Source organism: Mirounga leonina, unplaced genomic scaffold, assembly GCF_011800145.1.
Source record: "Mirounga leonina isolate KUSES-001 unplaced genomic scaffold, KU_Mleo_1.0 Mir_154, whole genome shotgun sequence".
Classification (NCBI taxonomy): Eukaryota; Metazoa; Chordata; class Mammalia; order Carnivora; family Phocidae; genus Mirounga; species Mirounga leonina.
In genome coordinates, this window is record NW_023270389.1 from 42,558,248 (window position 1) to 42,571,816 (window position 13,569).

General features: G+C 38.0%; 1 protein-coding gene across 1 annotated transcript in view; it reads left to right on the plus strand.

The window, feature by feature from the left end:
• The window catches only part of RGSL1 (regulator of G protein signaling like 1), a gene marked incomplete at its 5' end in the record, with an annotated part of 133,358 nt that overhangs the window by 112,700 nt on the left and 7,089 nt on the right, over positions 1-13,569 (plus strand). Inside the window, 6 exons of the mRNA XM_035010382.1 lie at positions 943-1,136; positions 2,431-2,548; positions 2,968-3,076; positions 5,811-5,940; positions 9,448-9,622; positions 13,380-13,518. Coding sequence (XP_034866273.1) covers positions 943-1,136; positions 2,431-2,548; positions 2,968-3,076; positions 5,811-5,940; positions 9,448-9,622; positions 13,380-13,518 — 865 coding nt within the window. The remainder of the gene's footprint in view (positions 1-942; positions 1,137-2,430; positions 2,549-2,967; positions 3,077-5,810; positions 5,941-9,447; positions 9,623-13,379; positions 13,519-13,569) is intronic.

The following is a 13,569-nucleotide window of genomic DNA, read 5'->3' on the forward strand; positions in this document are numbered from 1 at the left end:
ATAGAGGTCATCTATTAAAAAAAACTTGCAGCTAACATCATACTTAATGAAATAAGTATATAAAGGAGGAAGAATAAGTTGGACAACATATGGATGTGTGTATAGAGGTTTAAATAATAACTATGACAAAGATGAAGTTGAATGGACAGTTGGAATTTTGAAATGGAGGTCATGAGAACTAGAGATAGGCTATCAATGAAAATCAAAATAAAATGAAACCATTTTAGACGAACCATGAGAGACGATGGACTCTGAAAAACAAACAGGGTTCTAGAGGGGAGGGGGGTGAGAGGACAGGTTAGCCTGGTGGTGGGTATTGAGGAGGGCACATTCTGCATGGAGCACTGGGTGTTATGCACAAACAATGAATCATGGAACACTTCATTTAAAACTAATGTTGTAATGTATGGGGATTAACATAAGAATAAAAAAAAAAAGTAAAAAAAAAAAAAAACTGAAACCATTTCCTCATATCAATGAAAACTGAAACCCCAGAGGATGCAGACATTACCCAGGGGAAAAAAAATCATAAAGCAAAAGTAAAGAAGATTGAGGATAAAACATTAAGAGCACCTATATTTAAGAAAATGTGAAAGAATAAGTCAGCAAAAGAAATTTAGAAATATTGATCAATAACAACTGATCACTCATGCTCTGCCTCACTGAAATGAGTGTCAATTAGAGGTTGCTTTGAATTGACAGTGTAAAAAGAGGGTTTCCTTGGGAAAAAAAAGACATTATCTCCTTTAAAATACCTCTCCTCCTCTTCTTTTGGGGTTGTCAAATGATTGGACCACGCTTAGGGTAGATATATAAAAGTTCACATTTATCTCCAAGGAAATAGGCATAGTAACCAATTTATTCACTCCACTTTTCACACATGGCTAAAGTCTGGGGTCACCATCCTTTTCTCTTCACCAATGATGCTTTCTTGTTTTCCAGAAACCTAACAGAAGTCCTCCTAAATACACACCACTTGGAGTTCTTCAGAGAGTTCCTCAAAGAACGGAAGGCTGAAAGCCCCTTGCAATTCCTGGTAGCCATACATAAGATCAGTATTGAGACAAATGAAAAAATGTACAAGTCTCTCTTTGAAAATATAATCAAGACTTTCTTCCATGGCAAAGTCTCTGCTGGTATGCATCCTCTTCTCCTGCTCCCTTCTCCCTTTAGCATCTTAGGAGAAGAGTTTGGCAGAGAACCTGCCTCATGTGAGCCCCCTGAAAGAGCAGAACAGAGCAGTGGCCACATGGGCAGTACTGAGACAAAGATTAAGAGGGACAATAAAAGGAGAGAGCAACAATAATAAATCTAAAGTAAATACTACTATGATAAGTCAAGCACAAAACACTTGTACTTAAATGTGAAATATATCCTCTCATTTAACTCTATTCAGCACTGAAAATAGGATTTTATTTAATCTCTGTAAGATAGGAATGAATACCTCCATTTTACTAATGAGGACGATGAAACACAGAAATCTTGAATTCAAACTCAAGTTATTTGACCCTTAAATCAACTAGACAGTAATTTAGATATAAAAGCAAGAGTTAGCTGTATATAAAGTTAGAGTATTCACCTATTATGGGTTATAGAGAGAGTTGTCCTGGGAAGAACTGTCTCCCTGAAAATCTTTGTTTAATAAATTTTGTTTACTTGCCTGTGGAGGGAGGGCAATCTGACCCACGTAAATTCATCTTGGCCAGAAACAGAAGTTGCAAGTAAAGTGTTGACCTCTTATTCTAGAGGGAAAAAAGGGAGGTGAGCATAATCCCATCCTCAAAGTAAACAAATCTATAGCGAAGCAATGAAGATAAAGTCTTTTATTTTGGCACAAATGAACAAATGTGTGTGTGTGTGTGTGTATTTGCTTGTGATAACCAAGATAAGGTTATAAATTTTATGAAAGTAAAAAAAGAAGTAAAACTGGCAAATGTTTACTTGTAAGAAATATTTACTTGTTGATTCTCAGGAATAAGACAAAGAAAAGTTTGCAGATCTTGTCCTTGATAAGTTTTCAAGTCTTATTAATGAACACAATAGTCTCTGAACACCTGGAAAATCATATTGCCCTCATGATACTTATTTGTAATCTTGGATTCCCTCCCTATCTGCCCCAGCAATTTAACTTTAATCCTTTACTCTTCTGCTCTCTTCCTAAACCAAACACTTTCAGCTAGCTGCAGAAATGAGTCTTTTAAATATTTCCTTCCCCTTAAGCACTCATTTTTGAAATTTGAATGGAAGTAAACCAGGACTGTATTTGCTCTACAATTATGCTTTTGAGATTTTCAAACAAATTTTGGAGAGCTCAGAGTCTCACCAGATTAAGGATAAGGGACTGAGTCTCTAAGATGAAAAACACACCTGCTACCTCAGAAAAAGTAGACAAAGAGATGATGACTTTTTTCTCTCTCTTGCATTTTTTAGAAGAAATACTGCAGTGTGATGCCCCTATTATCAAAGAAATCTCTCAAATGCATCATGTCAGCACAACCACACTGTTAATGCTACAGGGCTTTGTCATGAAATCTCTGGAAGAAAAGTGGTAAGTATTGCTCGGTGAAGGCGATAATTCTTTCTGGAGCTGCTCATTGGCTTCTGAAAGCCATAGTACTCAAGGAGTCTCAAATTTATTCTTACAGTTCACTTCCAGAGCTTCCCTACAAGAGAAAAATCAAATTTATCTTGAATCCTCTACCTACCTACCTGTGCACATGTGTGTGCATGCATGTGTGTGTGCGTGCGTGCACATACACACTTCAGTGCATTTACCTGAACAGTGGAACAATACAGTATTTATAGGCTGACATTAGCAAAGGATTGAAATGGGAAGAGTATTTGTGAGTGTCTTACCATTCCCCAGTTCCCACTTGGCCTTCCTCCAAAAGCTGAGATAGGTTGGCCTTGTTACCTTTTATGTACCAGGTGTTTGCCTTCTTGATGTTCTTGGTCTCCTTCTGGCAGGTTTAAAGATTACCAAGAGCTGTTCCCACCTTATCCTCAGGAAGGGCATATTGAAGGACAAACTGCTAAGAAGCCCTCAAAGACCGCAGCTCACCTACAGGAATCCCAGGTCAGTGAGGAAGACAGTGAAGACAAGACACTGGGGACAGGGAAAGCACTGCTTAGGCATTGTCAACCATGCAAAGAGCTTCCTTGTTAGTTTATTTATTCTCCCAAACAACTACTCTTTGGTTATGTTTCTTAATTCATGTTTTACAAAGGAGGACCCTGAGGCTCAGAGAAATTGTCACAGTGGGAATTTAAGGAAAAATCCTTGCCTTCACTCTGTTACTAGAACCAATTGTGTGATAGACACAGCGGTCAGATACATGGAGATCAAAATGTCAGGGTTTTTACCGCTAAAAACTAGTTTGAAGGGCGCCTGGGTGGCTCAGTTGGTTGGGCGACTGCCTTCGGCTCAGGTCATGATCTCAGGGTCCCGGGATCGAGTCCCGCATCGGGCTCCCTGCTCGGCAGGGGGTCTGCTTCTCCCTCTGACCCTCCTCCCTCTCATGCTCTCTGTCTCTCATTCTCTCTCTCAAATAAATAAATAAAATCTTTAAAAATAATAATAATAAAAATAATAAAAATAAAAAGAACCAAGTAGGGGCACCTGGGGGGCTCAGTTGGTTAAGCGACTGCCTTCGGCTCAGGTCATGATCCTGGAGTCCCGGGATCGAGTCCCGCGTCGGGCTCCCTGCTCGGCGGGGAGTCTGCTTCTCCCTCTGACCCTCCCCCCTCTCATGCTCTCTCTCTCTCTCTCATTCTCTCTCTCAAATAAATAAATAAAATCTTTAAAAATAATAATAATAAAAATAATAAAAATAAAAAGAACCAAGTAGGGGCACCTGGGTGGCTCAGTTGGTTAAGCGACTGCCTTCGGCTCAGGTCATGATCTCAGGGTCCTGGGATCGAGTCCCGCATCGGGCTCCCTGCTCGGCGGGGAGTCTGCTTCTCCCTCTGACCCTCCCCCGTCTCATGTGCTCTCTCTCATTCTCTCTCAAATAAATAAATAAAATCTTAAAAAAAAAAAAAACTAGTTTGAAGCACATGGGTTGGCCATAAAGCCAGATGGGTTTAATAATCCTCTCTGCAGCCAAATTAAACTCAGTCACATGTGCAGCCGCTGGTGTAACGGAACAACTTAGGCCTCCTGGGTGAACCCCTTATTGACTGACAAAGGGCAGGCCTAAGCACAGGAATCCTGCAAACAGAGAATGCAGAGGGTTGAGAGCAGAACATGTCCATTTTCTTCTTCCAAACTCATCAGTTATTTAGCTCATTCTTTCTCCATGCCAGCCGTAAAAAAAAAGGGGGGGGGGAGGAAGAGACAGGATTTTTTCCAGTTTACACAAAAGCATTTTAAATGACAGTACACAATTTTCCAAAATATAGTTTTGTAAGAAAATGGCAAGAATTAAATATTGTCTTTACAAAGAAGTTTCATCAGTAAATTCCAGTGCACTTCAGACGCCTGTCCAGTAAGACACATGCTCCCCCCAGACAGGAATGTTACTCAGGAAAGTCTCTTCATATGATTTGAGAAAAACACATGTTCCTTTTAAATAATCACTTGCCCAATGTGTTGTAGAGTTGGTTAGTATCAGAAAAATTTGAGCCCAGCTCTGACTCCAAAAATCTTCAGAAAAGATATTTCTGAAAACAGAAATGGACTATGCCCATATGAAAATGTCTACTCCTTGCTTTCTCTTCTTCTTTCCCTCCATGCATGAGTCAGCTCTATGTCAGGGTACTGTGAATGCTGATGTAGGACATTAAAAAGAATATTGCACCCAGAACGACTTCGTTTTAATTTCAGGTCTTCCAGTTGCTCTTAGATAAGAAAAGATAAAAATAAATTGTCACGTACTTGTGCCTACTTTGTACCAAGCACTACATTGGAGTTTACATATATAATCGCTAATCCTCACCACAACCCTGAAGGCTATTGTTTCTCTCTTACACATGGAGACATTGGAGTTTACATATATAATCGCTAATCCTCACCGCAACCCTGAAGGCTATTGTTTCTCTCTTACACATGGAGACCTGAGACACAGATTAAGTACATTGGCCCAAATTACACAATTAGAGAAAAGCTAGGCTCCAGACTCCCAAGTTTCTGATCCCAAATCCAGTGATTTTTGTATTTCACTACTGGTCCTCTAAAGCCATGCTTACATTGAAGATCCCTCTTTGTAGAATGAAACAACTAGTTGATCAATAAGATTCTTTCTGACTCCAAATATCCATTTGTCCAAGGGGTAAATGAATTACAGAATGGTCACTGGGTATTAAGAAACAGACAAGGAACTTATAAAATGCATTTGTGTGTGTGTGGTGTGTATGTGCATGTAATTATACTTTCTCTTTTTAATGATTAGAAATGATTTTATTCATTTCCTTATTTCTTCAACATTTCAAATTTGCCTGAGCCATCATTCCCTTCTTGTGAGTTATGCTTATCTCTGACCCCTGTTTCTTCCTATTTTTAGCACTCACTCTCTCTCTCCTAATCATGGCATCTCAAATCTTACTGCTGAAAGACTGTAGTCAAAGGAGCATTGCCAATGGCCCCGTGCCTGGGTAAAGCCAGAATCTTCTGCCCACTAGGCACTTAATTTGGAGAAGGTTTGCAATTCTCTGTTTTTCCTCACCTTTAAATTGGAGCTAAAGATTATTCCTCATAAAGGAGGTGTTGTGAGGATTAAATATAATGAATGTCAAGTTTCTGGCACATAGTAGACTTCCAGGGAACAGCAGCTATACTAATGAATGTGGCATACCCGTCTCTCTTTTCCCAGGGAAGAGGCTGGATGAAAATGATTAGCTTTATTAAGAGCTTTTGCAAGTACCGCAGATTTGTGTCTGATCCCAGGAAGCGCCAGGAATTTGAAGAATATCTTCACCTAGAACTACAAAATAACAAGGAAAGTAAGTTACTTCTCTATTTACTGTTTTTCCTGTTGACATTTCAGACACAGGGGTTAGCCCAGGTAAGAAGCTGCAGAGCTGTTGCTTTGCGTCATGCCTGTGTTAACCTGGGGTCTAGCAAGAGCTCTAGGTCCTGGGTGCAAAGCCAAGCTCAGGCCTGCTTAGAGAGAATGTGAGTCCAGTGGCTTCTGCTGACAGAGTCAGCAAGGATGAAAAACGATTAGTCTAAAGTGCAGCAAGATCTTACATTTCACTAAACTGTTGTCCATAGTATAGATTTATTCAACTACTTCATTTGTTAGTTCATTCATTCATTCAACACACTTTTTGAGAATCCACGATATGGCAGGAACTTTGCCAGGTGCTGGGGATACAGTAGTAAACATGCAGTATAGGATAGGTCTTCATAGCACTTACATTTTGAGGGCAAGATAGAAAGTAAGAGCCACAGATTTTGGAGCCAAATATCCTGGGTTTGAATATGCCATTTTTTAACTGAAGGACTTGTGAAAGTGATTCTGTGCCTCAGTTTTTTCATCTGGAGAGTGGTAATAATAATGGTGCTTATCCCATAGATTGTTGTGAGGATTGAGTGAGTTAATACATACAAAGTATCTTTACCCATTACTATAAAAGGGTTAGCCAGTGTTATTGCTATTATTATGTGGTGAGTAATCCCAATGATAATTGTAGGGAGACCCTAGTTAGTCAAGGAGGAGGATCAGGGAAGACTTCTAGAAAATGACAAATTTGTCTTCTGGAATGAGCAAGTTAGACAGGCAAAATAGGTGGGGAGCAATTTCTAGGTCTGCATAGAATCCTAAAATAAGAAAGAGCATGGCACATTGCAGGAATGGCAATCAGGCCAGTTGGACTGGAGATTAATGATTATGATTAATTAAGTAAGATTAATGAAATGACAAAAGTGCCTGAGATAATACTAGAGGAATTGATAATGACAAATCTCATCTCTCTTATTTTTTTGAGTTTTTTAATTTAAATTCAATTAATTAACATAGTGTATTATTAGTTTCAGAGGTAGAGTTTAGTGATTCATCAGTTGCATATAACACCCAGTGCTCATAATGTCAAGTGCCCTCCTCAATGCCTATCACCTTCATCTCTCTTGATGACTTTTGAGTTGTTTCAATTGTCAGTATAACAAATAATGCTGCAAAACATACATATATTGCAATCCTGTATTTCTATGAGATTAATTCCCTAAAATGGGAGAAATGGGTAAATGGTTAAAAACAGTTAAAATTCAGGGGCACCTGGGTGGCTCAGTTGTTAAGCGTCTGCCTTTGGCTCAGGTCATGATTTCAGGGTCCTGGGATCGAGCCCCGCATCCGGCTCCCTACTCAGCGGGAAGCCTGCTTCTCCCTCTCCCACTCCCCCTGCTTGTGTTCCCTCTCTAGCTGTCTCTCTCTCTGTCAAATAAATAAATAAAATCTTTTAAAAAGTAGTTAAAATTCAGCGCTTTAAAAACATTACACTAATTAAACTCTTACCAACAGTATAAGTAAGTGCCCCACATTGTCACCAACCTGGGGTATTAAGCACTTCTTAAAAACTGACAGTCTGGTAAATGAAAACTAATGTGCCATTCTTATGTATATTTCTTTAGTAATTGAGTACCTTTATTTGTTGGTCATTCGTATTCCTTTCTGAATTATTTATGTCCTTTGTCTATTTTTTTTTTGAAATTTTAATTTTAATATTATGATATTTTCTAATTTGCAAAAGTTTTTGTATATATGTTTTAGGAACTGCTTCACAAACATTTAGGATTTTTGAATAGTTCTAGCTCTTTTGTTTCTTCTTTTAAATAAAATTAGTTCAAACCCTTACGCCCCAGAATGGTAGAAAGTCTAATTTCACCCTACTTCAACTTCCCACATCCTTAGCTTTGTATGAGACAGCCCAAGAAGAGTGCTTCTGTAGCTCAGTGGGAGATCTACAGTGGTCTGTTTTCTTTCACTATCATTTAGACTTTTCTGGGATTGTTATGTCCTTCAATCAATTGACCCATTTATCATTACAAAAAAATACTTTATCGTTGGTAATATTTTTTTCTCTGAAATCTACCTTGTAGATTAAGATAATCACTCCAGCTTTCTTTTTATTAGTGTTAACATGCACGTATTATCTTTTTCAGTTCCTCTACTTATAACCTATTTCTGCCCTTCATTTAAAGTGTTCTTATAGCTAGCATAGAATTGGGTCTTGCTTTTAAAAAAATAAAACAAGCTGACAATCGTAACCCAGTTGAGAGTCAACTGTTAAATATTCAGGACATTTTGTGAACCATCAATAGCTGAAATCAACTATGGTGGAAGTATTTATTATAGAAATCAGCAAATACCACAATCAGGTCTCCCCCACCCCTACCAGAGCTGGTTTGCAAGTATATCACTGCTCCCAGATTTCTTGAGTGGATTTAGCACACTTTTTTCCTAAAATCCTTGATCATCATACCAACTTCCACTACTATTCAAACTTTTTTTTTTCCCCTTCGAACTCAAGTCTAAGAGATAAAGAGAGATTGTAAGATAAGAAGGAGGAGGCTTTGCTTTATGTGATGCTGTAACCCTAGGACCTAGCACAGGGTCTGGAACATAAGAGGTGCTAGCTATTTATTCAATGTTGTAGTACCCTCCCATTTTATATATAACACTTCTCCAAAAGGAATCCCACTTACACCAATAGGAAGCACCATACCCACATCAATGGTTCCTGAACAGATATCCAGAATAATGGGTTTTATAGGAAGAATAGTAAATTCTAGAGCTGGATTAGACAATTTTCTTAAACCCAGCCAGGCCGTTAACCAGGGTTTACTTGCCAGATACAGCCTAAAACTGTTGTCTTCGCAGCCCTAAATTCCTATGAATGGATTTCATTGTATATATCCTAGTCAAGAAACTTTCTAAAATAAGTGTCTTGTTTTTCTGAAACACAATCCAAACCTTCTTGAATCTTCTATCTTCTTCTTTACTCATGTGTCTGTTTTCTACTCCACCGCCCTACTCTCTGTTTCAATAAACTTCTTTACTCTTGACGTTTTGACTTTTTTGTTGTGCTGCTTTCCCAGTTTCCTTCTAAATTACTTCCCTGATAAACCTAGAATAAGCATCATCAGAACCACAGACTCCATTTTGAAGGTCACACCTGCATATTCAGTTTCTGCAGAAATCTTAGGGATTAGCATACCTACAGTGCAATTATATTTCTATGAGACATGCGCCAGGAAAACACCTTTCGGTACTCAGTTGATTTGTGTGTGTGTGTGTGTGTGGTCATATCATCTGAACAGATGGCTTTTTCAGCAGTCCTTCAAGTCAAAGTAAAACGTTGAGCCCAAGGGTAGGAAATCACTATTTGGATAGGCCCAAAGATGGGTCCACAGTTTCCTTTCTTCATTTTAGTTATGCCCAAGTCAAAGGCTTCAAGTTTAAGAGTGACTTCATCAAACTAGATTTTAATTCCTTCCTCTTTCTCTCTCAGATTTCTCCACATCACCAAATGTATCAGGACGCCCAACCGCATATGCCACAAACGTCCGGAATGCAGACCTTGAGAATGGTGATATAACACTTATGAAGCGCCGTATATTTGGCCACAGAATTATCATTGTCAACTTTGCAATCAATGATTTGTATTTTTTTTCTGAAATGGAGAAGTAAGTTTCCCATCTCTCCCTATCATGGCTTTCCCTGATTAGTACCATCCAGCAAAGTCTTGAGTGGCCTATAAGTGATTTCAGCCCTGCCAGGCAGCAATCTCCAACTGAAAATCTCACTGAATTCTGTGTGTCACTGTATCAATTTCTGCCATTCTTCCCTTTAGGTCCTAGAAGCTCTTCAGTATTCTGGAGTTGCCAATATTGAAATGATTGAAATATTGAAATATATTTATACCCAGGAAGTGGAGCACTTTTTTTTTATTATTTGTTAATATGATAGAAGTCCTCTTATGGAGCACCATAGGGCCAATAGTTCCTTAGTTAGAACAAAGAATTATAATAATAAAAATTGTGTGTGTCTGTGTGTGTATGCATGACATTAAACGGATATATAGGAATAAAATCTATATATATTTATTTATTATTTGCTTTATTCATGCATCTTATGAAAAAAGCAAGTAGTAGGGAAAAAATGGAGGTCATTCCATTACAGCTTTGGTGAAATATATAGAGCAAAACATCTTTCTGGTCTGGGTCAGATTATTCTTACCTGTTGTTTAGTGCGGTTTCTACTTAGAAATATTTCTTTGGGGGGGGCAGAAGGAGAGAGAGAGAAGCCTGAGCAGGCTCCATGCCCAGCATAGAGCCCAACACGGGGCTCAGTCTCACGACCCTGAGATCATAACCTGAGCCAAAATCAAGAGTCAGGTGCTTAAGTGACTGAACCACCCAGACACCTCTCTACTTAGAAATATTCTTAACCATGTGTGTCTCATGTGTAAAGCTCTCCAATTTGTGAGCTCAGGGCCTGAACTTGCAAAACAATCATACTGGGGTATAGGAGTTAGTCAATGGTTCTCAACACTGGTACACATCAGGGTCACTGGGGGCTTGTGAATACTGCCAACGCCAAGGTCCCAGAGATTTGGATTTCACTGTTGCAGTGTAGAGCCTGGGAACTGGTACTTTAATAAGCTGCTCGTGTGATTCTGATGTGCAGCACAGTTGGGAACACGAGTCTAGCACATCTGAAAGAGAGAATTGACTTAAAATTTTCTTGAACATTTGCAGATAGAAACAAGTGACTCTAAGAGAAATAAGAGTCTCTACTTCTTTCTCTGTCCTCATCAATGGGAACATCTTTGCCATTATCAGGAAGGGCATGTTCCTGAAATACTGATTTGAAATTTGGAATACATTTCCCCCATAGAAATGATGTACTATGTTAGGTATCTTATGTACTAAAGTAGAATGGCTTATGAGTCTATGTTTTAGAATGTGGTGGGCTTTCTTTTTTTTTTTTTTTTTTTTTGAGAACTGTTAAAAGTTCTAAACTAATTTAAAAATAAAGATAGAGATGCATAAATGATATTTAAGTTGATATAAGTTGGAAGTCTCCTGTACATACATACAGGTTATTCAATCCTCTATATTACTTCACTCATTGTGTATCATTATTATTATTATTTTTGCTTGCCTTTGGTTGATTAGCTTTTTAAAATTTTAATTCCAGTATAGTTGACATACAGTGTTATATTAGTTTCATGTGTAGAATATATTGATTAAACAATTCTATACATTATTCAGTATTCATCATGATAAGTATATTCTTATGACCTATTTCACCTATCCCCCCACCCACCTCCCCTCTGGTAACCATCAGTTTGTTCTCTATAGTTAAGAATCTGTTTCTTGGTTTGTCTCTTTTTTTTCTTTGTTTTGTTTCTTAAATTCCAAATATGAGTGAAATCATATGGTATTTGTTTTTCTCTGACTGACATTTCACTTAGCATTATATCCTCTATCTCCATCCATGTGGTTGAAAATGGCAAGATTTCATTCTTTTTATGACTAATATTCTATTGTATAAATATACCACATTTTCTTTATTCATTAATCTGTCAATGGACACATGAACTGCTTCCATAATTTGGCCATTATAAATAATGCTACAATAAACATAGGGGTGCATGTATGTCTTTGAATTAGTGTTTTCATATTCTTTGGGTAATACCCAGCAGTGGGATTATATGGTAAATCTATTTTTAATTTTGTGAGGAACATTCATACTTAAAGAGATATTATTATGTTAAATCATACTGATGTACTTTCACTCACCTGACAAACTTTTGATGTAAAGTCAAAGCCATTCCTCTAACTGGAGATCCACATATTTTTCTTGCATAAACTATATCCAAAATGCTATCTGCTAATTCTAAAATTTCTCTTTTTAAAGTGGAGTGAGAATTTAAAGGCAATTTAATCCTTCTGGATTTTTATACTTGTTTTTTCAAAGTTTTAAATTGCTTTGTCATACCTAACTCAATAGCAACTTTTTAAAAAGCAACTTGCCGTTACTGGAACATTCCAATACATTCAAATTTATTTTCACAGAAACAACAAATACCTTTTCCTTTTATGTTCATATTTTATCAATTTTCATAAATTACAAATTACAGTAACAAGTACAACAGACAAAAATATTTGAGAAGAAACATGGCTAATTCTCAGTATATATCTGCCTCAACTCACTGGGAACATGTGAGAGTATATTACAGAAGGAACAACCAGTGTGTATATAGTGAGCATGTCATAGGCATCAGTCAGTGTGTTTTCAGAAGAGCACCTGGTCATTCAGCACACTAGTTAGGAGAATTTGGTTAAGAGGTCTCCACTGCACCCCAGTGAGGCATTTAGCTCAGTTCCACAAATGCTTACTGATTGCTTGGGCACTGGATTTGACATTGGAGATACAAAAGACATGCTCTCTCTTCTCTAAGATCCTGCAAACCAATCTGGATGGCAGACAAAACACAAATGAGAGTTAAGAAGTAGGATGATAGATGCAAGAAGTGCATTTAGACAACTAAAAACAAAAGCAGGACTTTGTTTACCATGTTCACTGCTGAATCCCTGCTCTTGGAACTGCACCTGGCACAGAGTAAACCCTTTTAAATGTCCACTGATGGAATAAATAAGTGGATATGCAAAACAAGCTTATAATGGGAAAATCTTGGTATTCTACTCTTAGGAAAAGTTTAAATGGTTAAGATTTAAAGAGGCCTGAGAGAAATAAACTGTGTACTTAAATCAAGATAAGGTATAACTGACAGGTATCTGATGGTTAGTAAAAGAATATGTTGCTAGGAGACAGAAGGTAATTGCCAGAGGCTGGGATATGGGAAGAATAGAGAGTTATTGTTTAATGGCATAGAATTTCAGCTGGGGAAGATGAAAAAAGTCCTGGAGATGGATTGTGTTGATGGTTGCACAACAAAGTCAATGTACTTAATGCCACTGACTGTATATTTAAAAATGGTTAAACTGGTAAATTTTATATTGCATGTATTTTACTATAATAAAAAAATTAAGTAATATGCAGCTTCAAAGAGTGGTTGTAATTGTGAGAGCATCAGCACAGGAGAGGAAAGAAAGAGCAAGATAACCCTTAGTCCTTAAAGTCTTCAGAGGCAAAACTGGTACAGAGGTCAGGATGGAGGCAGGATGAGATGCATAAGGGAGTTTATGGTAAAGAAATACACTTGAAGAAGTACTTAGCATATTACCTGACATGTGGTAGGTGCTCAATTTGTATTTGCCTATGGAGGCATTATGATTGAATGAACTAAGTTGCAACCTGGCCCAGGATTGGCCCTGTCATTTTTAGGTCAGAAATGGGTCTGGGCTGGCTGCCCTACTTAGCTGCTGCTTTTATCTTCTCCTCGCTGATTTCCTACTTACTGCTTCTTTTTAGATTTAATGATTTGGTGAGTTCAGCTCAGGTGCTGCAAGCCAACCGGGCATACAACGAGAATGATGTGGTCCTAATGAGGTCCAAAATTAACATCATCCTAAAGCTCTACCTGCATTCTGAAATCCCTCCAAGGCTGAGGGTAAAGGGGATTCCCACTCCTCTCTGGGCTTTTGCCAAGAAGCATTTCTTC